This window comes from Nipponia nippon, unplaced genomic scaffold (genome assembly GCF_047370975.1).
Source record: "Nipponia nippon isolate SJK-2023a ecotype South Korea unplaced genomic scaffold, ASM4737097v1 scaffold_24, whole genome shotgun sequence".
NCBI lineage: Eukaryota > Metazoa > Chordata > Aves > Pelecaniformes > Threskiornithidae > Nipponia > Nipponia nippon.
In genome coordinates, this window is record NW_028262341.1 from 942,219 (window position 1) to 968,755 (window position 26,537).

Consider the following 26,537-nt stretch of genomic DNA (forward strand, 5'->3'; position numbering starts at 1 on the left):
TGAAAATGTTTTTTACATAAACAAAATGCATGCATCCATAAAGCCATGTTGTTTGACTGTGAGCAGGTAAGGGGACAGGAAAAGTTATGAAGTGTTGGGATAAAGGGGATTAAACAGACAGCGACCCGGATTTGTGTAAGCCTTCCGGATGACAGACAAAAGGAACAGGGCTGGGAAAACACATCGCTCCAGTTCACTTCTGCTGGGTGAGTCTCATTTGAGTTGGTGCTTGGGGGTACATTCCGCTCTTGTTACCTATGAAATTACTACCTGTCTGGCCTCTAAGTTACAAATCACATAGAATATGTACACTTTGTACATTAGGGATCCAGGATTTAAATTTACATCTTATTTTGGCTTTACTTCTTGAATTTGGCTGTTTTCGTGAAAATTCCTAGGAAAAGAAATCTGTCTCTTAAACATAATTTAGTTTGAATCATATCCAGTTAACTCTCAATTATCTGTGGACAATATGTGCCAGATGTGGCCCATTTTGTTATAGAGCTATATGTAAGCTAAATGCTTATAAGCTATATTTTAGCTATATATCAGCTAAACCCCCTCTACAAATCCACGCCAGCTCTGTGCAGATCCAGCCACAATGTCTCGGCATTGTCCTCCAGCTACAGCGAGCACGGGGGTGCAGTTGCTTTTCTGATTCCGCACGGACCTGTCTGGCTGACGCTGGAATGGGGCTAGTAAATCCGGACAGAGGGAACCCGATTCCTGCACCCTCGCACTGTGCCCCTCTGTGCTCGGGCGGGACACGCTAGCTCTGCAACGTGTACGTGGCCTGCAGTGTGCTGGAGCACTGTACAAAGACACCCGAGAAGTTCAGCAGAAGTCATTTCAGCTCCAGTTCTGGGCCTGTGCTGGCTGCGCTGGGTCTCAGCACGATCACGTTGATGCTTTCAGCCATGCGCCGCAGTACCTGTATTATCCGGGCTTGTCGTTAGTCAGGTGTTGCAGCCCCACCATTACTCCAGATAATGGAGAGTAATTGCTGGACTAAATTAATTCTGACATACCTTCATCGACTTCAGCAGAGTTACACTGGAGGTGAATTTGGCCCATGGATTTCATTGTTACGTTGAGAAGCTGTCAGTGCCATGTACAGATCAGGGGAGCTGACACTGATGAGCTGGTGAAGCTAAAATGTGCTGTTTCACAGTGTTATTAAATAAATCATTCCAATTTCACTGACAGTCTGCTCTTCATCCTCTCATCTACTGACTTGCTTTGACTCTGACTGTATTATAATTACCTTGTAACAATGCTGCAGGTGGCTGAAGTACAATGACTGAAGCTCAGGGCTGGAAGTGGTTTGGATAACCTCTACACCTTCCCTGCGTGAAATATTCCAGCGTAGCGTAACTGTGTTATAAGTAAATACAACTTCAGTGGACAAAGTGGAGTTACAGCCTCTTATGCCAGGGTGAATTTGGTCAACTGGGTCAGTGCATTTGGGAATCGTAGACAAGAAGTAAGAAATTACAAGGCGAGTATTAGGGGGGGAAAAGACTGAGACTGCAAGATAACTTATTTTGAAATTCTACTGACAGTGGTTTGGAGGACTGGACCCCTGCAAATACTTTTTTTGCACTCATTTCTTCAGTGGCAATCATCAGCAGTTTCAGGGTCAGAAAAGTATTCCAGCATTGTTCAAAGGATCATCTTACTCGACAGACGCAATGATTTTATGCAGCCATGCTGCAAGTTAAACTCTGTCTGAATAAATGCACAATTTTTCTGGGAAAAAAATATTACAAACTGGATTTGATAATATCTCTGTAATTTAACAGCTGATTTGAATTGTGAAGGTTTGGTAAATTTCTGGAGTATGATAATTCAAGGGGATGAAAAAAAGCCTTTGGCCTTGTCCAAATAAGGATAAACAAAAGCATGAGTGTCATATATTAACTTACGTTAGTTAACAGAGAATTTTGTGAGGTCTAGTGTAGGGATGATATTTTAGCACGTGCTAACCCATCCATTTTAAATGGCAGGTCCTTTCTGTGGTGTAAAGAAAAATCTTTTCATTAATACTTCAGTGTCAATTGAATGGTCAAGTGCTCGCCACTCACTTCATCACAACCATCAGAAGGATGGCTTCTGATTCTTTCCAATCTTGGCAGGTGACACTTATGTATATTTTTCAGGCAACCAGAATTTTCTTTGTCAGTCCAAACTGATGGAGAAACAAACTCAGCAGACTGACTTCTAAACTGTTAATTGATTTGGTGGGCTTCCACTGGGCTTCTAAAAATCTTATTTGCATATCCTGATGAAAACCCCATCACTGGCTGAAATGACATTTTTGTCTTACATTCTGAAGTATTCAGTACTTTTATAATTTCGGTAGTAAGTTTGGAAAACAGGACTCATGACACTAAAAGATGATGTGATAGGAATCAGCCTTATTCTCAATTTGTAATACGTGCTGTATGATAAAAGAAATGTAATTTTAGAAAGGGTTATAACATTCTTATCATGCTGAGGCTATTCACTTGCTAGATTTTGAACAAATGGGAGAAAGAGGTATACTAAAAATGTTAAGCTAGAGGCCATGATCTTATGTTGATGAAGACAATAAAGTATGAGGCTTTTCTCTAGTGCTTTACACCGAACTGGATAAATACTCTTTTTTCCATCTCTGTGACAAGCACTTCCAAATAAGATTAGGTAGCTATGCCATTCGGAAGGCTGAACGAGTGAACAGTCCAGCTGTTCAGAAAATAAGAACAAATGACAGACTGTGTTTGAGAAGCAATACAGGAATGAGGAATACAGGAGGTGGATTCAGCAGCTACGAAAGGCAATTGGCAACAGAAAGTAAAAACCTAAGAGACAGCCTGGTTGGTGAGACCAAGGCCCCGCGCAGCCGACCAGTGTGCCTGTGGTAACAGCAGCAGGAGAGACTGTTTCAGGAAAACAACCGAGCCTAGCCCCTTCTTTGGTCCACTCCATGGCAGCCACAATTGTTGCGTTAGGGACACTAGAGAGTGATAAAATGTTAAAAAGCCTTAACTTCAGGGAGGAGAGGCCTGAAGGAGAACTGTGTAGTCATCAAGTATATCTGCAGTGGATCCCACCAAGCACCAGATCTGTGGTTGGTTGTGCAAGGGCTGTGCAAGTGCAAACCCCTCATGTTCCTTGCTGCACAGAACTGTACGGGGTTTGGAAATCCTGTGAACCGGACACCTTCAGCCTTGGCATGGAACGAGGCCAATACACTTGGCCCTCTGCCTGAACCAGTGCAACACACGCAAGAAGAGGTATCAGGGAAGAAAAACAAGGGGCACATCAGACAGCAAACACAATTCTCACTCAGTCTGGTTCCAGTTTTATTTATTGCTTTCTCTGTTGAATATTAACTTCAAGTTCCATGTTTCAGGTTACTTTGTTTCTGCACCCATTTAGGTTACATTTTAAACAGTGGCTTTGAACTGGTAACAGAAAGATCATCACCAGGCGCACCTGTGTTTGTGAGATATTTAATAACATTTTTTTCCAAGTAAACTTGTAAATTTCTTCCAGAAGTATCTTCAATCTGCCATTTGGAAACTTGCACTGGTGTTAACAGGCATGCTTTCTGACAGTGCCAATCAGTTTAATTTCGGTATTGCAGGTCCATGTTCATAGCCCAACCAATGTTTTTTAGAGTACTGAAGTCCAGAGTCATATCCACAGCTTTTACCTGGCTGACATGAGAAGGTATTTTCACAGCAGTATCGTGTCTTCAGTCAGCCAAACGCACACTCCAGTTCCACTGTTCCACTGTTAGGTGTGTAACTGATTTTTCCCTTGGGACGTATGCAGTTAGAGAAGGATTTCATGACCTTTAATAAGAGAAATTAGTTGTTACTAAAATAACAGGGACCAGTAATATTCCATGGGTAACAACATTACTGGGAAGCACCTCATTTTGCCTGTGAGCTTAAGCACTAGGCTTCATTAGAGCCACAGGCCTTGCTGTATTTCCCACACGGCTGTTCAAAACACTGTCCTTACCATCCACCAAGCCTTTATTGAGCTACAGCACATCGCTGTTTTGGCTGGTGTAACTCTTCAAGGGCAAACTGCGGGCATCTGTAGTCCCTTAGTATCTCCTGGGCTATCCAGGACCTCGCTCGGCTACAGAAGCATTAGTCTCTGAAAGCCATTTATTTCCCTCTTTGGGACCATAAGGGAAAAACCAGGGTTTTGCAAAGCAAAATGAAACCCCGGAAACAATCTAATTCCTGCAAAAACACCTACAGTGATCCCCAGGAATCCTGAAATCAAACATACTGATCATGTATGTCCCTAGTGTGCAGGATGTTGTGTGCACAGAATGCTGTGACATGAATAACGTACATTAAGTCAAAGTTGCTGGGATACTACATGCACTGAACTATACATGAACACTTTTTAACAGGCATACCTTTTGTGTTGTTGGCTGCGTGTTAAATGCTCAGACATGGTTCCAAGGCAGGAAAACGGTTTGGTATGGATTGGAAAACAGCCTTGAAGGGATTATTTCAGCCAGTGTAAATTAGAGCGACCAAAAGGCAATGTTTGTCTCCTAGACGCCTGAAATGAGGAAAGGCGGCTTCATGCCTCCTCGGCTTTCTTTCAGTTAGCCACAGCGTCAGTACAGGTAAGGCTAACGTCCTGATTCATCCCGCAATTTGTGTTGCAGGCAGGGTTCGGCGCATGTTTTGGCTCGCGCCTCAACAGAACTTGTTAAGAATGAAGCACAGAAGAGTTACTGCTGAACACCTCCTTGGATGAGGGTGCACACCTGCAGTCAGGAATTTGCCGTGACAGACAAGATCACCTCTTGATGGCCTTTCCCATACGAGAATTCTTTAGCAGCTGCACGTTGGTCAGACTCGTCAGAAAGAGGTGCCCAAACAGAGGGTCTTAGTAAATATGACTGGGTGTTAGACTTGTGTTACGACTTCTACCAGACAAATTAAAAAACAGCATTTGTTTAAAGTAACGTTTTATGCAATTTGGTGGAATTTAAATTCTTGTCACCATTCATTTGTTCAAAAGTATCTGCCTTGTAATGACAGGAATTCTTCTGCAATTTTTGAGCAACGATCAGTAATGTTATGTGATGTCTGCTGCTACTTGTATTACTTCTTGCTTGGCTTGTAAATGGACAATTTCTTCATGTGTTTTTCTCTGCAAAAATTATAGTGGAGGGTGCAAGCTTCTTTTATTTTTTTTTTCAGTTTTGCATAGTTTCTGTTGTTGAATTACTTCACAAAAAATGTACAATCTGTCATTCATTATTCATGAAGAAATTCCCTCTCATTCTTCAATGCGGTCAGTCTCCTTAAATAACAGAGTTCTTAACTTTTACAGTAAACCTTCAAGTTAAGCTCCGAGTCTCTCCTCTGCACAAGGCAGATGATAATTGGTTTGCTTTAGCCTGTCGTTTCTCATCCAGCCAGCTTCTTTCTTGACCTTTCTACCTATCATCTGAGGAAAATATTCTCAAAATGCAGCTTTGCATTTTACATTATATCATTTGGGGTTCATAATATTTCGTAGGAACCAAGAATAAAAATCCTGTTTTCCTAGCATCAGTGTCTGTCCACCATGACTCACTTCGGTGTTAATTATGAGCTGCTAATTTTATATGTGGGCCTGCAGTCCTATACCAAATTAATAATTGCAATAATTTACTCTGGAGCTTAGGACGAGGCTTTATTTACCTTACGTGTGTAAAATGAATCCTAGTTCTGATCTAGCTAGCATCCTGAACAAAAATATTTCACATATTGTATTTTGAGCTGGTTTCTGATTTGCTGGTTTTAGCAAACTGGACAGTGGTAGCATAGGTTTGCTGGTTTAATAAAACAAGAGAGACAGATGGTAACTTGCTTATTTATTACAATTATATATATTTACTATAGGTTCTAACAGTATTCTTTTATTGTACTTTCATATAATCCTGTGTTATAATGACCTTTGCTCCACCATCTCCAGATATTTTAATGCTGTTTTGACCATGAACTTGTAAGCCGATTTAAAAATTTATCTTTCTGTATCCGTTAGTCCTCATTATCCTCAACATCCCCCAAATCCAATTTCCGTGCTTAGGAGCAACATTTTTGAGGCCTTCAACTGCTATTATCTTTTATATTAATGACCTGAGTATTTCATATGTAGCCTGTCTCAAGTTCATTTCAATATGTATTGGTCTAATGGGAAAAAAAATTAGACAAAACAAGAATGGAACATGAACAACAGTAACAGAAAGAGAATACAAAACAAATGAAAAAAACAATCTGAAGCCTGAAAGAATTATTAAACTTTTAGGTAAAAGAAGTAGGAAAAATTGCCAAAAGCAGAGGGTGGCAACACTTGCTGCATTATGCTAGTACTTCTTTCAGTGCTGGTTGGTAGCTGCTGGAGTGGAATAAAAATACTCATGAAAAATGTATGCTGTTTGTATACCTCTCAGTTTGTTTCCTTTTGAACTTTCTCTCAGAACAATCACAGGGCCCAAGAGCAAGTATGCTGATGGCACAGACCATGCATCTACAAAATTCAGCTCTGTTTGCCAGCATAACAGTCACCGCAGCCTTCAACAAGTTACTTAATTCCTCTGTTTCTGCCAGCAAAAGGAAAATAATGCTACTTGTCCACTTCGTAAGAGCACTATAATATTACGGTGATTACTGGAAAATAAGGTTTGTATCTCCGTTAAGAATTTTGAAATAGTAACTCTCTACCTACCCAGTTCTATCAGGAGATATCCATCAACTATTAAGTCTCCTAAACAAACAAGGCAGAAGAATGCAGAATATCTTACTTTTAATTCTTATTACATATTATTGGTGCAGAATCTCCATAAGCACTACTAATTTAATGACAGACAATGAAGAGATTTAAATTAAGCAGTCGGCCATGGTGAATGTTTGCTAATATCAGTTTCAGCTGGAATGACGTCCAGCATTTCATTTTTGCGGATGTTGCCTGTATACGCAATCCTTCTTAAATTGCAGATAGGGTACATTTGCTCCTGTGGCCATGTCAGTAGAGCAAATGAAGAAACAATGTGTTATAGCACAAACGGTATGTTGGGTTTGAATGTGCTGTCCAAACCATACTAAGGAAGATTTGTGAAATGGACTGTATGTCATGTTAATTCTGTCAGTACGACAGCTGTAATGTTACCTTTTCTCTTTGGAGAGTAGAGTGTTGCCCGAACTGCTTGACTGATCAATAGGTTTTCAATGAAGCTCTGTTTCTTGGGACCAAACAGCAGGATGAAGAGATGGAAGAGACCTTTTAGAGATCATTCAGTTCACCGCCTGGTTGATGAATGATTATTCTCCATGATCTTTGTTCAGTTTAGTTCTAAAAGTTCCAGCTAACAAAGTTCCTACAACACCTGTATTTTACTTTCAAAAATGATCAACATGTGATAATATATATTTATATGTATATATTAATATATTTAGAATAAACCAAACTGGTCTGATGACCTGTTATGTCTATTTGTTTTAAGTACATAAACATCTAAGGAGTAACATAAGGAACAGGACTATTAGAGCTTTTATATGGCAAAGACGAGATGGAAACCTGAGGCATTTATTCAGAGTACAGGCAAGAGAAGGAAGAGAAAGGAGAGAAATCCCCATGTTGGGACTTCTTGTCAAGTAATTCTAGGACTACAGCAAATGCATTTCCTTGATAAAGAGGCACTCACTACAACTTACTGAAATGCCCTGGCAACAATACTGGAGATGACCAAGCTGATACCAGGTGCTGTAAGAATATACCATGAGTCTGATCTGCTCTGAAGACAGACAAAAAGGGAAATGGGCATAGGAAACTGAAACTATTAGTCCAAATTTGACAACAGCAAAGCCAGGATTAGAATCCACCTCTAGCAGGTACAGTATCCCATCTACATAGAGATATATAGTGTGTCTCTTAGCAATAATGTATAGATACTACCATATCCATATGTTAAGCGTTTTAGTCCTTAACTTCTGTAACATGAAGAGTTAGTTACACTTATCATGAGGAAGCCAGCAAGTCCTGAAAGGGGACATTCAGGTCAACTGTTTATTATTTTTAACAATAGATAATAACATTGTATATGTCCAGTTTAAGGTCCATAGATAATATTGCCTGTTTGTGATACTCCAACAGTATGGCTAAAGCCTATACTCTTTAAAAATGACCACTAGCGTTGAGATCCCACTTACCGGATGTCCTTCATTTCCACAGGGGCTGTGTACTCACAATTTTAAATAAAATAAATGGATCTGAATGTATGGAAACTATGGCTTAGTTTTTTGGAAACTGCCAGTCATGGCAACTCCTTTGCTAACTTCAGTGCAAAATCAGGGCCCTATCAGGCATTTCTTAAATGAACTATGTCTTAAACCCGGTGATTCTTCCCTAAGAAAATCCAGAGAGACAGTAACAAAGCCAAAATTAGAAATCAGGAGCTGTAGCTTCCAAGGCAATGCACATTACGTGACATTTTTTCAATACCACTGGCATTTTCTGTTAGCAAAAGTGGCTTACAGAATATATTCCGCAATGTAAAAATCTTCCTTCAAAACTCAGGGTTGGATGACAACATGGTGTTTACTTACCAAATTTCAAAACCCCAACATTTAAAAGAAACAGTGAAGAACAATATAAATAATTAATTCTGATGATTAAATAATGACTATAGCATCACAACTTGTAGTTATAATGGCATCACCCAAGCTATGTAACTGCTTTCAAAAGTAATATATGCAGTCAAAATAGTGATCTATGGAGGTAGCATAATCTGTTCAAAGCACATCACACAATTAATCATTCTCCAGAATACCTTCATGAAACAAAACTTTGCTTATGTTTTATTTGCCTAATGTTGAAAACTACAGACTTAGATGGAACATTTCATTGTTCACAAAGAGCAGTGAAAATTATCTTTGAATATGAGTCTTGGTATGTGTTGGAAGAACCAGGCTAACAGCCAAAATCTAGAAAATGGAATTTTGAGAACAAAGAGAAATGGTTTACCTCAAGAATATTCCAGCAAAAAGCTTTGGCCCTTGTGAGCTCTCCACACCCAGCAAATTACAAGCAAATTAGGAACTGCACAAGTCGGAGATCATCACGTTACAACCAGCTAGAGCAAAGCACCATTTGCATATGGAGGCTCTCCGCTCAGCTGCATGGTCTCCAAAGCTGATGGGACAGCTCTTGTTTACTCTTAATGCAACAGTCATAAAACTCTTTAAAATGGCAGTTTACAGGTAAACAGGTAAAGCCAACATTTTACGTTCCACTTAAGTCTATCCAAATACAGTGCATTCTGCACATACTACAGTTTGGATGGCTTAGTCATGCCAGACAAGACCTTATTACTGAAAAATGTATGGTTTAATAGACTCATAAATTTAAAAATAATTCTTCTAACATTTGTGTAGCACAAACGCTTCTGTGCACGTACCAGATTCTCAGATCTTAAAGCAATTATAACGACAACATGGCTGGGTAACAAAATGAATGCTGAAACCCATGCCGGGTATCTCCTGGAAATAGTTCAGGATTACATGTTTGGCGAGACCCTGCATTTCTCCTTATTTTCATCCAGACAACTGTACAACCATTTTGGATTACTCTTCTACTTACCCACCATGTTACAAGACAGTGCTCAGCTGACCTGGCCATTTTAATTTCATGTTCCCCCCTCCTGATCTTCATTAGGAAAAGTAATAACACTATGTTGTAGGGAGAGAAGGGCAGTTAAGCCTGCAAAACCAATCAGAAACCTCCAGATAAAACTGGCATTGTTTGGCTTCTGGAAGAAGGCCAGCCTGAACTAAATTTATCCGAGGCTAACGCTTTATGGGGGTGGGAGGAGGGGGCTGACAGAAGAGCTGGGCGAGAGGAGAGCCTTCCCAGGGGCTTGCTGAAACCGCTCACGTCTGATGGCCTCACACATCGCCTCACGCAGCGAAGACGAAGGGCCGGAGGACGGCCGGGACCGGCGCCGATGCCCAGCCCTGTCAGCCCCGGCGCGGCTGGAGCCACGGCCTCCGCCGCGCATGCGCGGCCACCGCCCTCCCGCCGCCGTCCGCTGCGGGGCGCGCATGCGCGGCGGGCGGGGCGGGTGTGCGACCCGGAGCTGGCGGGAGGAGGAGGAGGAGGAGGGCACGGTATGTGGAGGGCGGTGCGGCGGGGCTGCTCCCTCCCGCGCTCCCCGTCTTGCGCCCCGCTCTGGGGCCGTCCTCGGCGGTGCGTCCCCCTGTCCTCTGGCCGCGGCCTGCGCCGGGTCTCGCCTCGCCTCGCCTCAGGCGGGACGGGGCGCCCGGCGCCTCACCCCGGGCCTCGCCGCTGCCTTTACTCCCCCAGCGCTCGCCTTCCCCGGAGGACGTCGCCTGGCCGTCCCGGCCGGCAGCCCGCCGGCAAGCCGGGGGAGCCGTCCCGGCGGGGCGGGAGGGGCTGCGGGGCGGGCAAGGAGGAGGAGGAGCCGGCGTGGCCGGCGGCTTGCCTGGCCTTCCTGGTGCCCGGGGGCCCGCGGCCGAGTGGGGCGGATTCGTTGGGATCTGTTCGTCACTCTTGTCGGGGTAGTTTAAGAAAGGCGGGCAGGCGTGCTGCACAGGTGCCGGCGGCCTGGTACCTCTTTACGGCTGCTAATTTCTGAAAGCACATACCTCTGTGAGAATTATGGTTTCATTACGTGCAGTTACCACAGTTTTGCAGTCCATCATCTGGACTGGGGAATTTGGGAGTCGCAGAGACATTTACAGTGTCTGTTTTCCACACTTCCTCTTTCTTGGCATCCAGGGAGCATGAACAGATTAACAGGGGCTTGGGTTGACTGCCATTGAAAATAATGTATTTTCAAATGCTAGATAAATAATGTGTGTCATGGGCAGACGGGATGATGTTGTGATTTAGGGCCGGACCCTGAAAAATAATGAACATTGCATGAGGTGCCGTGTCCTTTGTATTGCTTGTTAAGAAAAAGTGTGGTTTAGTTGTAATGGTTACTGAGTATTTGTATGTGGTGCTGCAGTAGTGCCAGTTGTCTGGCACGCTGAAAAAGCCATATTTATGATACATCCTCTTTGAAAGGGGCGGGGGGCGAAGTAAAACTGGCCAGGTTCTCTAAGAGAGTTTTCCTTTTATCTCTGAGACCTCAGGAGGGAAGCGTTCAAGGAGTAGGGAAGGTGCTCATTTGAAGCATGCTGTAACCCCCTGAAGCCATATTGTTGGGCCATTGAGAGCTGCACTGCTGGCATGAGCAGGAAGAGTTGCTTCAGCTGGACTCTGGTGGCCATCCTGTAGGCTCTGTGTCCACAAACACGAGGGTTGTTAAGGTTTTGTGGAGCCATTCTCTTCCCCAGGGAACAGGTGGTAGGCCCATGGGAGTAGCCCACAAGTGGATTCAGGTTTCTGGTCGCCAGTTGGACCATACTGCTAAGGAAACATAAGTCAAAACTGCAGTGCTGTGTCCAGCTCTAGGCTCCCCTGTACAAGAAAGACAACGCCATACTGGAGCAAGTCTGGTGAAGGGACACAAAGATGGTTAAGGGTGTCTGACATACAAGGCAAGGCTGAGGGAGCTGGGACTCTTCAGCCTGGCAAAGAGAAATGTCAGTGGGATCTTGTAAGTATGTATAAATACCTGATGGGAGGGAATAAAGAAGATGGAGCCAGACTTTTTTTCAGTACTATGCAGTGGCATAGTACTACAAGAGTACTACATAGTACTACAAGAGGCAATGAGCACAAACTGGTACATAAATGTTTTCATTTAAACAGAAGAAAAATTGTTTACTGCCATGGTAATTGAACACTGGAACAGGTTCCCTAGAGAGTTTGTGGTATCTCCGTTCTTGGAGATAGTCAAAACCCAACTGGAAATGATCCTGAGCAACCTGCTCTAGCTGACCCTACTGTGAGCAGGGGGATTGGACTAAACAGTCTCCAGAGGTCTCTTCCAACATCAGCCGTTCTGTGTATCTATGATTCTCTAATATACTTGAAGAAATGTATCTTCGTTTTACTTAAAGAAACACTTTTTTTCCCCAGTGCTTTGTTATTTTACTATTCAATTGCTATAAATCAGTGAAAGTTTTTAGTGTTCATTTTATCTGTCGGTACTAACATTTAGTTTGCTCTGCAGGTGTCCTGTAGCATGGCAGGTGAAGAGGACTTATTTTTGGAAGAAAAAAGATTCAAGCAGTACTGTGAAGAATTTATTAAACATTCACAGCAGATAGGAGATGGTTGGGAGTGGAGAACTAGCAAGGTAAAAATAGTCATAGTGTTAATTTTTAGATACCCTTGCTGGCCTTTTTGAGCTGTTGACAACCACCCCAAGCTGGAACGTCCTTTAAGGGGGTATTACGTCACGTAAAATAAGGGCATTTTGCACAGCTGGTCCAAGAACAAAATAGGGCATAGGTGGTTTACATGAGAATTTAGGCCAGTACACCTACTGAATAGGGTTCATGAATCCAGAGACAGCTGCTGGGATGGTTTAGTGCAACTTGTGTAACAAAGGGGTAGGATTACCTGAGATGATTTCTGTTTTGATCAGAAAATGTCTTTTAAGGCATTATGCAGTCTTCATATTCAGAATTCCCAATGGTGAGGAAACAGTCACAGCTCTCAACAAGCCTTTCAAATGGTTGGCTATGCTTAAAATTGAATTTGAAAAAAAAAAACCAAAACAAAACCTGTTACTTTTAATCTTAGCTGTCTGGCTTCATCTTCCAGACATTGGTAGCTGTACCTTGTCTACTAAGCTGAGGGCCCTTCTTTTATCAGAACTCTCCCTGTTGTGGTACTTTAGATTCAGATCAATTCATCCCTTAACCTTGTCAGTGTAAAAGCAAAACATGTTGAGCTCCCTGACTATTTGACGTGTTTTCCAATATTTTAATCATTCTTGTGGATCTCCTCTGAATCCTTTCCAGTATATAAAAATCCTTTTTTCAACTGTGGGCAAAACTAGACAATGAATATTGTATCACTGTGAAATTCAAACCATCCTACTCTGGGCAAGTGCTTGTGGTTATGTGCCCAAGGATCACTTTAACCCTTCAAGCTGAAATGGCACATAGTCTTTGTTCTAGATGTGTGACTTAATATTTTGTATTAAAATACATGTTATTTGCGTACAGCAACCAGAAGAATCTGTCTTACTAATGGTCAATGCTCATTATTTGCTGCTTCCCCATAACTTTCAAACCTCACCAATAATAATTACATATTGTTTCTAGGTCATTAATCAAAATTTTAAGTAGCACGGGGCCAAGACTAGTCTCACAGGACCCCATTAGAATCACTTCTTTTATGATGATTCCCCATTTTTAAGTTTCATTTGAGATCTGTGAATTAATCATTTTTTCATCCTTTAGTGTGTGTCAGATTAGTGTGGGATTATTTTAATTTTTTAATTTCCACTTGTGGAATCAACAGTTATCTTACAGAAGGCTGCGCACACATTGTTGTGGCTTTTATGTTTCTTAACCAAATGTCTTTTTAAGTTACCCTGACAAAATCTATTTTTCTTAAAAAATAACTACATATACTGTATGTATTTATTTACCGAATTCTATGTGACTTCTGTTATTCTATATGTCTTCTGTTATTTCACTTGGGATGATGTCAAGCTAATATGCGTATAGTTACACAAATTAGCCAGTATATAAAGATATATTGATACATGCTGGCTTTCTCCAAAGTTCTCTGAAACTTCCACGGTGCTCAAAGACAGTTCTTAACGTGCTGATCTAAAAATACCTAATGATAGCCACTTCATGCTAATGTCCTGCTTAACCACTGCTGAAATGAAAACTTCGTAGTAGTTATGGCTTATGGCTATGTAATTTGTATTTGTTCTATAATAACAATAGAAATATTTTTGAATACTTGCATTTCTACTTTGAGTGCTTCTGTTATTTTCCATCTAATAATAAATCCATACTGTTCTAGGATTTCTTTTTGCCACACTTTTTTGGTGGGTGGACAATGTAGGTTTTCGTATGTTCTCTTGCTTCTCTGACTGGTTTTCAATAATGGGTGATTTGGGGTACTCATTATTATCTGTGTATTTCTTCTTTCTGCTGTAGAAAATTTACTTCTCTGGCTTTTTTTTTTTTCTTCTTTAACAGCTCTAGTAGTTTCCCGTGCTTTTATGAGTTTTGTCTAGAAAAATCATGCTTGTACCATTTTGAAATGCCAGAAGTCATGGAATAAATCTATGCATCATTTCTACATAAGTAATTATACATCAGTGTTTGTAACCCTTTCATCACAGATGAAACAGAATTTCAGCAAGAAGCAGGATCTTGGCCTTAGATGCATTCTGTTTAGAAGTTTTTAAAAGAGTGCAAATATTAGCCAAGTGTTACAAGGCACCCTTTCTTACAGGCAACCATTTGAAACTTTAGATTTCAGTCCAGCACTATATTTGTGAGGATTTATTCAACAAAGAAAGATGCTCTGAGCCTCTACTGGGAATTTAATACATGGGTCAAAGTTTGAACTTTCTGTGAAATAAGAAGCTTTGCTGGAAATAGCAGAATGAGATAGATTTTTGTTCTCACATACAAAAAAATTGTAAGAGGTTTTTTTTTTTTTTTTATGGGCCAAGTTGGCGACTCTGTGATTTCAGTGTATGATAAAAACCTGGCCATTGAGACCATCCATTTGTAGTATGTAGTCTGGGAAGGAAGCTTTTCATTAACAAGATGTCTCATTGTCTTTTTGCTTTTTTATCAGTATATGTGTTGTGGGTAGTTTGGGGCACTCTTAATTTTGCTGATGTAATGCACTTGGATCCCATTCCTCCTTCCATACTCACGTGAAAAGACCCATTGATAGCAGTAAGACCACACAAGTAAACCAGGCTTGTAGAACTGTGTTTTTGTGTTCCTGTGTTTTCTGTAGAGATTAAATGTAGATGATGAAATACTCATTGTTTTTGTGGAGCTGGCTCTTGCGGCATAAGCTCACATGGCCCAAGCAGAACCCTGTATTTATAGCTGTAAGTGAAATGTTCTAAACTATGTTATTTTTGTAATCTGCCTTTTATTCCAAGAAAAAAAGGTGTAAAAAAGCCAAGAGCACCTCTTCTGTAGGACCTGATGGAGCTAAACTTGGGTGCTGTTGTTAGGGATGGATAGTTAAATCCTGGTCATGAAGGCTGCCCCCCGTTTGCTTTCTGCTTTATGTTTGTGTCATATTTAGTTAGGTTAATCTAGGTAATCATATCGAAGGTTGTATCAGTTCACTTTTGCTTGTGATACTCACAAGACAGCTGGAGTAGAAATGGACTCCCTTTCCACATTCATGGGATCAAAGTCCTTGCTAAAGTATTGATTTATTTACGGGGGCAGAAGTGTACAAAATACATAACATCACAGAGAGTGCAACAGGAGGGTTGCTTCTCTTTCCTGCCACCTCTCCTCTAGCCTCTGACATACAGCTGTCAAATACAGAGACTGCTAACTCCACATTTCCACCTATCCGTAGACACTTTTTCATGGCACTCAAATACTACAGAATGCAAAGGCTATGGAGCTTGGCTCCTTTCTGCTGACAGGAAGAACTGGTTCAGGGAGGTGAATGCTATATCCAACCCTTCTCTGGCAAAGCTCATTGTGCCTTGGGGCATTTCACCTCTGTGGGTGGCTGTAGTACTTTCTTTGCCGCTCTTAGGGGGATAAATACCAATGCAGGTAGCTTTACTCCTGCTGACACTCGCATGAAGCTCCACAAGGAGAGAATTGGCAGAGAGCATTGAGAGTGAATGAAGTGGCTTTTGTATCATGAAGTTAGGCTTAATTTTTCTGTCACTGTTCTCCTCTGCATGCTTGATTCTTCATTGCACAGAATGCAGTTTGTTCTGCAGCCAGGACATCCAGCAAAGTTTGACAGATTCATGCTCTTGATGAGATCTAGTGAGAAAATAAGGCATGCAGTAGGAGAAGTTATGAACAAGGTAATTGCTAATAGTATGATTCGTGCTTAAAAGTTCATGGACAAAAATACATGTAGGGAGCATTATAATTTTTTATCAGGTGTGACACTTGATGAGAACAAAGTAAACAAATAGCCTATAGCAGATTCTGGAGGTACATATATTCTACAGTGTCCTTGAAAAGAGAGAACGGGTGTGTCAGAATAAAACCTGTGTTGATGTAAAGGTCAGAATACATGAAATAAACTGTGTCAGCAATGACGGATTAACCAAAGAGTTAAATTATAGTTAAATTTGCAGCCTTGTCAAGCAATTTAATGCTACATTAATGAATTTTGTAGAGAGACTTCTGAATAGAATCCTTTTTCATCAGATGTTGTGCATATGCTTTCTATGTTTGTCTAAAGTAAAACATAATGAAACAGCTAATAAAACCCCAGTTTATTTGTTTCTTTTTAAAAATAGGTTCTTAACACGTAACTACTGTTCTTGTGTTCTGCATACTCTTCCTCCCTTTCAGAGTGTACATTTTTCCAGTGACCTGTTAGTAAACTTTTTCTCTCCTCTTACTTCTAATTAAAAAAAAAAAAAGTTTCTATATGTGTGGAGATAATGAGGGCAGCAGTGGGGGGAAGCTCCTAAAACCTTCTCCTGCCACTCTGAAATTGCACATGGGCCTTTTACAACAGTAGACCATGTGGCCTGGGAAGCAAAATGATAAAAAAGGAACTGGGAGAAGGTACAGCTTTGTCTGTTTTCTCTTATATTTGACCCTCAGAGGTGATGAAGAGAAGGGAACAAATTGTGGCTCTGCACACATAAGTTCTGAAGTGTGTTTTTTTCTTTTTCCCCCAGGACTTTTAAGAAAATTAGAGCGGGAACAGAGCAAAAATAAACCAATTTAGCAAGAACTGGGAAGTTTATACTGGTGTGAATGCATTGCTTGAAATACATAGGTCAAAATCATTAATAGCTGGTTATCTCTTCATGACCTTAGTGCACTGTCTTCCAGTTCTTTGGCACTCATCCTGATCCCCAGGTAGCAGTTGTCTCATTCAATTAATACCTATATTAAATTTTATTTTTACTGTTCAGGTCTTTGACTTCCTTTCACACCAAGAACTAGTGTAAACTACCTGTGAGAAGATGCTGAAAAGCAATGCAGTCATCAGTGCCTATAAAAAGACTTGGAGCTTACACCTAAATAGCATGCTCCATTTGTTTTCTAGAACAGTGATAGCATATAGCATTTTGGTTACAGAAAATTTTTTTCTTTCTTGTTTTCTGAACACAGGACCTTGGTGATGGTTATCTTAGTAAAACACACTTCCAAGTAAGAAATAGAAGCATCCCACCAGATCTCAAGGAGAAAAACAATGATAACATTGAACAAATGTTATTTACACATGTTGAAGTAAGTACAGATTTTAGATTTTTGTGTTTATAAAATAAATAATGAACAGGATTTTAAAAAATACTATACTGTTAAATTTAGTCCCTCCAGAAAGATTTCAGATCTTAAATTACCAGTGGCTTTTAATTATTCTTCCTACAGTTGTTCTTATTCAGGAGTACAGCTATATTAGTGATGAAAATTGGGAGGAAATGGAAAGGCTGTAGCATTTTTATGTATATATTTTCCTCATGGAAGGATAATATTTCTTTGCACATTGATTCAGTAGCATTAAGGAAACTTTTTTTTTTGGTAGAAAGAGATTAGCATCAAGATTAGTTGCCTTAGAGGTTAATATTAATTAAAAAATGAAGAAAACTTTGAGGTTAATATTAATTTGAACTGATATTTACTGAATAATTAAGTTGTGTATAAGAATTTTACACTCAGTGTATACTTTTCTACTGTGGAACTAACTTAAAATGCTGAGCAATTTTTTGAAACTGGTGGTGGAAAATAAAATAGATTTGGTATTCTTGAAGGACAATAAACTTCTTTTTTCCAGAAAATGAAAACGGTTCATTAAACTCAGGGTGAACTGATCTGAATAATTATTTGCTTGTCTGATTCTGCATTAGACCTCCAGATTATTGACTAATCAAGAGATGAACAGTAGAAATTCACTCCGTTGTTATGTTGTTACCATAAGTATGAAAAGAAATCTTGGATTATAATTGACTGAAAACAATGTATTCTATATATTATAAACTGTTGAATAGATGGACATGGTATATTTTCCAGTTGCCTTTTTCTGCAACAGTTGCTTTTCTTTTTTCATCAGCAGACTGATTTTTATTTTCTTTCTCCACAGAGACTCTGGTACAGGGTCTGAAATGGGTATTCTTTTGGCCTTGTTTCTGAAGGAAATGGCACTTAAAACAATCATGCTGTCTGTTAGTCTGTGAGGTAGTTGTTTCTACTGATTTTTGAGTTCACTCACAGGTTTCAGCTGTATTTTAAAAAGGGGTAGATACCAAAAAGTATTTGGTTCTTAAAATTTTTGTGAAAGCAGATGGCTGGCTAGATGAAAATGACTTTTACTGGCAGGTAGAAGTTTGCTCTTTATGTTCTGTTTGTATAGTTAGTGCAAGTACAGGACTGGACTAAAGCAGCACGTTGGCCTCTGAGTGACATGAGGAACAGCTACGTTTCAAATGACACAAGTAAGCTGGAAACAAGACATGGTTCAGTTACCAATAAGACAATTCGTTCAATCCACTAAAAAAAAAAAAAGAGAAAATTTTACAACCCCATTGCTGATATACAGACTTTGATACGAATTGGAATCCATATAATCTTTAGAATCATTAGCCTGCATTTGTTTGATAAGTACCAATTATAAATGTAGTATGTAAGCCATCTGAAGGGTAGCTGAAGCATTTTAAATTTTCCTTTAATTTAAATTCTAGTATTTCTTAAAATGAAGGCTAGTATCAGTGCTTCAGAGGTTGTTACTTAATTGTCACTACGGCAGTGTTTGTATACTTCAGTCCTGACTTGTAAGAACAGATTACTGTTTATATTCAAAATTGCTTTTGATGATTGTGACTTCTTTTTTTATAATGAATCAAGTCTTCATTACAGAGTGTATTTTAAAAGAGCATCTTGTAAAAAGCTGTTGAGTCCTTCTTCTGGAAAGAAGTATCAGCTACAGAAGAAGTGTCACAACACAAAAAAGGCTTCAGAGCCTGCAACATACTGAAACAGAGTTTTTAATGTGCTGAATGATAAACAGTCTTTAATATACTGAAACATTATTCCAGGCCAAACTCTGGTTTATTAAGATACAAATATTAATAATTACCTCTTGAAATATTGTGCAGGATTTCTGTGTCTTGAATCATAAAAATGTCTAGGTTGAAAGGGACCTTGAACATTAACTGGTCCACTTTGAGAAGGAGCTTTTGTTCATGTTACATAGTGGCAGTAAAGCTGAAGAGTGAAGCAAGAAAAAGGTCTTAGAAAATTACGTAAGTTATAAGACATGAGGTTGTGCATAAGAAAAAACTTGAGTTTCTTCTCCAAAATGTTCACTGCCTAATAGAGATTATGTCAAATTTATATTCTTCATTGAACTGAAGGGTAACCAGGCTCTTAAAGTTATTTAATCTAGAAAATGGGAGAGGCACACCAATAAATTGGAAAATGAAATTTGCTATGGATACATAAAGTAAAACTATATATTTAAGACTAAGGGAAAGATGGAAATGGTGACTGTAGAGGGGATAAATTTGCTCAAGCGTAGCAGTGGATGTATAAGATGCATGTTCTTTTCCACAGAAGTTGAATGCAAGAGTCCTGTTGCACTGTTCTAACAGTCTGCTATTTAAATAGGTTTTGTTTTTGTAAAAATACATGTTGCACCCATAAATCACATGGTGTCACGGAGTTATCACAATCTCTTTTGATAAGTTACTGAACTACATTCTGATGAACAGAGTTCAGCAAAAGTGGTCTTGCTGGACTTGGAAAGGTTTCCACTGGTTATATGCCTTCAATATTTAACATTTTTTTCCTTAGAAAATTTATAAATTTTATTTCTATATATTTGAAGTCTAAAGGAGCTCCAGGTAAGACTTAATTTATTTTGGAAAAAATTGTGACCATCGTCTGATAGTTATGTATTTCATGAATTTCAGTTTCAGAATTACTGTTGTGATCTAGATTTTCCTATATTTTATCTCTACTATTTGTGTCTTATTGAGATATTTCCATCTGTCAGTAGTCTGATGTCCTCCTTCAAGGCATGGTAGGAGATACAATGCATATTTTTATGTAAGATTATTAACTAGGAACAGCAAGAAAGGAAAAAAGAGGAAATTAAGGTCCAAGTAATCAATATCCATTGTTAGGAATAACCAATGTTGACAAAAAGACAAGGAAAAAAATGTGTTGTGCTATATGACAGGGTATAAGAGGCCACAAGATTTTCCTCTTTTGTTCGTGGAAATCCATTTCAGAGATTACAGATAGAACATTAATTTTGGCAGGCAAGGTGAAAATTAGGAGGAAAATTAGAAGACAAATTTTTGAAGCTGGAGGGAAATACAGGAAGGTTACCCATAGTGAGGATATAACTCCTATTTAAGTAATTGACCCAAAGACGCATCAGGGAAGAGGTGATGTTGAATAAATTAGTAAGTATATCCTGTTGTAGCAAAGAGTACAGTTAGGACGTTGAAACTGCAGAGAAGCAAAATTATTACTGTTCTGTTCATTTTTAATCTGTGAAGAGATACTGAAGTGTAACGATACAGTGCAGAAAATACACAGAATAGCTCAAGTAACTTTATTCAAGTAGAAAATCAATTATCAGTTATCACAGTATCAAAAACGTGCTAATCTTAAGAGATCTCTAGGGAACCTGATCTAATTATTTGAAAAGTTTATTTCAGCTCATTGGTCATATGGACAGTTAATGTTTCCAACTTTCCATCTCATTGTCTGGTATCTAAATATTTGGAGCCTTCCTGGTGAAGGAGTGATGAAGAACTATGTATTGTGGTCTTTTCTACAGAGCAGTCTGTATTATATGGTAGGCTTGGTTCCATTTACAACAGTTGTGTTTTCATCTGAAAACCAAGAATAAAATTCTGTGTGGGTTTCTTTCCACTTATTTTAGATATCTGCAGTATAGAGCTTGTCACTTAAATCTTTGTTTCAGCCTGAGGAGGTAAAAACGCATTTTTGGGTATAAATCAGTCAACCTATTTTAGGTGTCTTCTCTAGGAGAAGATGAGTCTAAAAGTGTTTTGTTTTTCTTCAGTGATGATCAAGGGAAGCTAGATGGTTAACCTGGATGTAGATGTCTGCATTTTGTCATGTGAATCTTATACAACAAAATATGGATCTGAGCTTATTAAAAGCAGTAGTAATTTTTGCTGGTGACTTCACTGAGGCCAAAATTTCACTTTGATGGTAAAGCTTATGCTTAGTTGAGGACTGTATTTTGTAAAATAGCAACACAGAAAAAGGATTTAAGGATAAACTGTTGGAGCAACTGACATTGGCTTAAGCTTTGATTGAAATCCTTACATTGAGGCTGGCATGCTTGTGCAGTGGAACGCGGTGGCCTAAGTGATACTGGCCAGTCAGAACTGGCAGTCACAGTCAGCACACATAGTGGATCCACACATGCTAGTATGCCAAAGTACCACCATTTTTGGGAGGGGGATGGTGGCGCAAGTTGCTGTATTCCAGCTCTTGTTGGAAATTCTTACTTGCACAGAGGTTCCTGTATTGCAGGTATTGTGAGATACTAAGGATCAGGTGATTGGCAGTAAGTTGCTGTAACAGGAGGCAGCCTGCTGTATAGGACCGGCAGAAATACAGCAGAAGCTAAGAACAGGTTTGGGAACCACTGTGCTGTACTGCAGCAAGTTGGCATGTTACCTAGTATGAAGCAGGTTTTCCATTTTCTGGAACTTGAAGGCTTCTGTCGTGCACATAATAGTTAATTAATGGTTTCTTTAGCTCATTGGCAAACCTGCAGAATTCGGACTGTCTCCTTGTTATCCTTTGGCATGTCAGTGAACCTTTGATATCTGCTAGCTTCCAGACATGCTTTTGCTAATTCCTGAGCTGTCCTAGGCGGTAGAGGAATTACCTTATGAACTCTCATGAGGGCTGTATAGGGTGTTGAGAGCTGTGAGAAGGCTCACAACTTTAACTGGGTACAGTGTAAGCATCATGAGTTGGATTTTATTCTTTATATTGAAATGACGCGTAACACAAGCTTAGTTGAAAGTAAATGTAAAGAAGGATTTATGTTCACATAGATGCACTGACGCTATAAAGGTAAGGTATCTGAAGAGAGGTATGCTTAAATGCTAATATCTACTTGGAGCAGTTCAAGCAAGTTTCTCTCTTTGTACTTGGCAGTAACTGGGTTGTCAAGCTGTTTACCTAACTAGGTGCCTGGGGATCCTGTTTTATGCAGACCCTATCTTTCCATTTGCCATCTTACTGGAAAAGGATTGAGAATGTTCCTCTGGAATGCCATTCTCTGATTTCTGTGGATTTAGTTTAATGAAGATGTTCGTTTTAACGCCCAGATTGGTAAAGAGAAACTACTAATGACATTGTGACTAACCATAAACAAACTTTTGACCGAGTTTGTGGAGGACACCCTTCTAAGCATTAAGATCGGACTCAGTCCCTAGGATATGAGCTGAACAGATCATAAATCTTTTAGAGTATCTTCCAATAGAATAAACATAGTATGAGATGCAAAGCAAGGAACTAATACAAACACACAGCACCATTTGAAAATTTTTATGTTGCAATTTTGTTCTGGTTAAATTTTTATTGAATCAGTTGTTGTCTTTCTGTGCTGTCCTGACTTTATGCCAGATGAGTGTCATCTATACTTTTCCGCAGACAGCATAAATCTCATGTAACCACCATTCTGTGTTCTGGCTAATTCAACAGCAATCTTCAGTGTATATTCTTTCTTGATCCAAATCAAGTCTGTCCTGCCAAGAGATCTGTCAGGGTCTGTATCAATGAACATGGAATTGTGTCTCTTTTGTATAACTTATTTTATACGTGGAAACACGTTTCAAATATTTCTATACTGACAACCATATATTACCCAAATTTATAAATGAGATTCATGTAAGTTGTTCATCACAAGCTCTTCACTGAGACTAGATGTGATGATGACCAGCTGTGGGAGGTAATAAGTTTGATGAACTTAACCTGGACTTGGTTTTGAGGGATACTGTGGCACTGGTATCTTGACTGTGTGAGGCAGTAGCTTCTGCTTCCACTGAAACTGGAATCTTACCCTTCTATGTTGGTGCGTTTTTTTCCCTTTTCAATCAGCCTCCTTTTTTCCAGTCTAAGTAAATCACAGTGAACAGAATGGTTTTTCCTCCCTATGATTGAAACTATTCAAATGCTACAAAGTCCTATTTCACTTACTTTTTTATGAGCCCAGGTAGCCAACTGCACTGAAACTGTCTTTCATTCTAGACTTTAGTATTTACCATCAGCTGTATCCAACTCCAGCTTTTGTTAAGTGCTATGTAGACACATTTTAAACAAGGACAGAACAATTACATGTATTATTATGTGAATTGTTGATAAGGTGAGAAATACTGTACAAAATTCAAAATGAAGACAGTCCTGCCTCCAAGAGCTTATATTCTAAAGAGTAAAGTAGGAAAATCTGGATTCACTTTATGCATTCTTTTTGTTTGTTATTCAAATAGCTCAAGGGAAGCAATAACTTGGAGTAATAATTCTCTGTGTGTGGTTTGTCTCAGCTCTTCTGGGTATTGCAGAAGAAGTGAGTCAGCGTGGAACCATTCTGAAGCTACAGCCATTGCTACTTTATGAAGGGCAGGTTGGGAATGTTGAAGGTCTGTTAATACCTGATGTTGTGTTTGGAAAATGAGCGCTGAGCTTCACAAATATGTTGATTAAGTTATGTATTTGCTTTTACGTGGACTCCACCTTTGCTGGCATATGTTCATTAGTGTTAGTGAAGGTCTGCCTGATGTAGTATGTGGGAATGTGTCTGACATCTTTCTTAAACTTCATAATACCATGTGATTTGCTGTTCAGCTGTGCTGTTCAGTTTATAACAACTAGAAAATTACAATTCTTGGTAATTATTAAACATTTTTTCTCTAAACAAATCCAGTATTTTTAGAATTAAGAACAACTTTTTTTGTGCAAAAGTAAATAAGATGAACTCAGTGTAAACATTTGCATAACCACAGTATTTGTTGGATGGTTAAAAAATGTGAATTGAAAACCCAGCAAACAGTACTTAAGGAGAAAAATGTAAATATATTTAATGGAATCCAGCACTCACTGCAGAAAATAATGAAAGGACCTTGGTAAAGAGGGAGAAAATCAAGTATTACATACCTAAAACGTCAGTCTAATGAATGATCTGAGCTTAAGAGCACTGCAGTTGCTCAGAAACAGGTGAGTTTACCCATAGTCTTTTCCATTATTTCCTTGTTGCTCTGAGAAGGGAAGTAAATCATGCTGCACCTGTATTCAACCCAAAATGTGTTCCCTTGAAAAACTGATGTGGGAAGCTTTGGTAGCTTTGATAGGAAGGAAGTATTCTAATGTCGGTTTGTCTCAGTTGTACTGGGACCCGTTTCATCGCTCTTGGCTTCCTATCCCCAATTCCATTAGGTCTCCCAGGAGCGAGCTCTTTCTTTGGTGCTGCTGCCCCAGATGTTGCTAGTCAGCCTTAATTGGGCCACAGTACATATTTGTGCCCCATAATTCTGTGTTAGCCGGGCCAGTGTTTGGCCCCATCTTCCAAATTGCCTTAATGCTTCATTGTCTAGCATATGTACCAGCAACCTTTTCAAATGCCAGGTCACAGAAAAGAAACCCAAATTGTTGATGGAAACCTGTAAAAAAATAAATCAAGAAACCACTTATTCTAAGGAGATCTAAAGTGTGTTGCAAAATGCAGTGAAGATGTTTGTGATTTAGCTTAAAAATTTATTAATCTGAAAATGGAATTAGCCTTTATTAAACCACAAGAAAATATTCTGGTGTGGATTTTATTAACTGTGTTCTACATAAAAAGGCTTGGCAAAAGAATGACATTGTTTAGAAATATCAAGGCTGGAAGAAACTTTGGTGTAGACATTATACCCCTTCCTTGAGCTGGAGAAACCTCAGTAAAGGAAGAATGCTGTGGTGACAGCAGTCGTTTGAATCCCAGATATGTCCTGCTTCTGGAACTCCTTCATTGATGGGATGTCTTAGTCTTCATGGAAGAGGCTAAGTGCTTCTGCTCCTGTAAAGTTCTGGAGACATGGGAAGCTTTTGTCTCCCACGCACAGACCTTTGTAGATAGTTTTCTGTGTGTCACTTTGGGATCCTGGCAAATCTTGTTAACAGTAGTTACATTTAGTTTTCAACAGCTTTGATGACATGCTGTTGGCTTGACTATCATTGTGGGTGGTGGGACTCTGATCTTAATTCTCCATCTTATACATTCTTTGATTGCTGTTCTGTTTTACCCAGTAGGATATGCTTAATAAGTTTTCACAGACCTTAGAAATTATATCAAAGCAAATATATAAACTAATTATGAAGCTTTCAGGAGAACTGAAGAGGCACATTGCATGACCTCCAAAATTGACTTCTTTTTAGTTTAGATGTTAGCGTAGAGTGATTTCAACTTCTTATCTGCTGTCTTAGTATTCAGAGTTGTCACTTAATATTAGCAAATAAATGCTACATCAAACACAGAAAAAGATGCTCTAATTCAGATTTGGTAACTGAATATGACAGTTCAGTTAGAGTTACCGTGGTTGAAGGCATGGTGTAATCCCAGGAGAATGTCTTCCTTCTGCAATAAATAAACCTCCATTTCCTATGGAGCACACATGAGATTGTGGTAAGTGAAGACGGTTTTCCCAGAATCTGAACTTTGGGAGACTAGTAATACCACTGACAAAATTATTTATAAGCTCCCTCATTTGGCCTAGTGATCCTGTATTATAGATATTAAAAAGAAGTACTGTTATTTTGTTTCCATTTAGTGCATTTTTTCATGGCATCTAGAAAGTTGTTTTGAAAAATTTATATGGGTGGTTTTACTGCATCTAGAGAAAAAAAAAATCCAGACTGAAGTCTTTAAAATTTTAATTCTTCAAGTGAAAATTTAATTAAATCATTTTTAGATGTGATTTAATTTCATAAATGTACACTCCTTTTTTATATGTGCCTTTTTTAGTAAATCAAGTTATTATTTTGAGATTGTAAAAAATAATTTTTAAAAATGGTGGTGCCTTCAACAGCAGTTGTCTTTGCCCTGTAAATTATGCTGTCTAATTTATTTTAAAACTGTGTGTAACTGCATATACAGCAGAAGTATCAGAGGTATGTAGGCCACACATTCAGATAATTACCTACCTGGGCTGTATGTTTCCCCTCTCAGTTTGCTAGAGTAATGTCTTTTTTTTACAAGGCTTGGTGACTTTTGCATCAAATGTTTTGATAGCCACATGCTTGACATGCCTTGATACCTGGGCAAAAACATCCAGAGATTCTACCTTCTACAATTTGATCAGTGGAAGGGCTTGTGAGAAATTAAAATCTGTTTTTCTGTTTTCAGTTTAAAAATATTACTGTAGTAGTCTT

The 26,537-nt window shown here is 39.2% G+C and overlaps 1 protein-coding gene and 1 long non-coding RNA gene across 7 annotated transcripts in view; one reads left to right on the plus strand and one right to left on the minus strand.

Annotated features, from left to right (window-relative positions):
• Nucleotides 1–3,331: 3,331 nt before the first annotated feature.
• Nucleotides 3,332–10,044, minus strand: LOC148055300 (uncharacterized). Of its 2 annotated transcripts, XR_015705601.1 has the most exons (4): nt 9,646–10,044; nt 7,177–7,249; nt 4,424–5,472; nt 3,332–3,839 (listed from the first exon to the last, which is right to left on the minus strand). It is a non-coding gene; the product is annotated as an uncharacterized LOC148055300 (long non-coding RNA). The 2 variants fall into 2 exon arrangements; XR_015705600.1 differs by lacking the exons at nt 4,424–5,472; nt 7,177–7,249.
• Nucleotides 10,045–10,093: 49 nt separating this feature from the next.
• ATG10 (autophagy related 10) overlaps nt 10,094–26,537 on the plus strand; it is a 92,122-nt gene continuing 75,678 nt past the window's right edge. For 2 of the 5 annotated variants that reach the window (XR_015705593.1, XM_087761373.1), the window contains exons 1-3: nt 10,094–10,172; nt 12,149–12,274; nt 17,250–17,369. Coding sequence is in view for 4 of the 5 variants with exons in the window: in XM_087761373.1 (XP_087617499.1) it covers nt 10,107–10,172; nt 12,149–12,274; nt 17,250–17,369 (312 nt within the window). In the remaining variant the exon portion in view is untranslated. Of the gene's footprint in view, nt 10,173–10,195; nt 10,252–10,272; nt 10,422–10,478; nt 10,584–12,148; nt 12,275–17,249; nt 17,370–26,537 lie in introns of those variants that run through there. The other 3 variants (XM_087761375.1, XM_087761376.1, XM_087761374.1) reach the window with 3 other exon arrangements.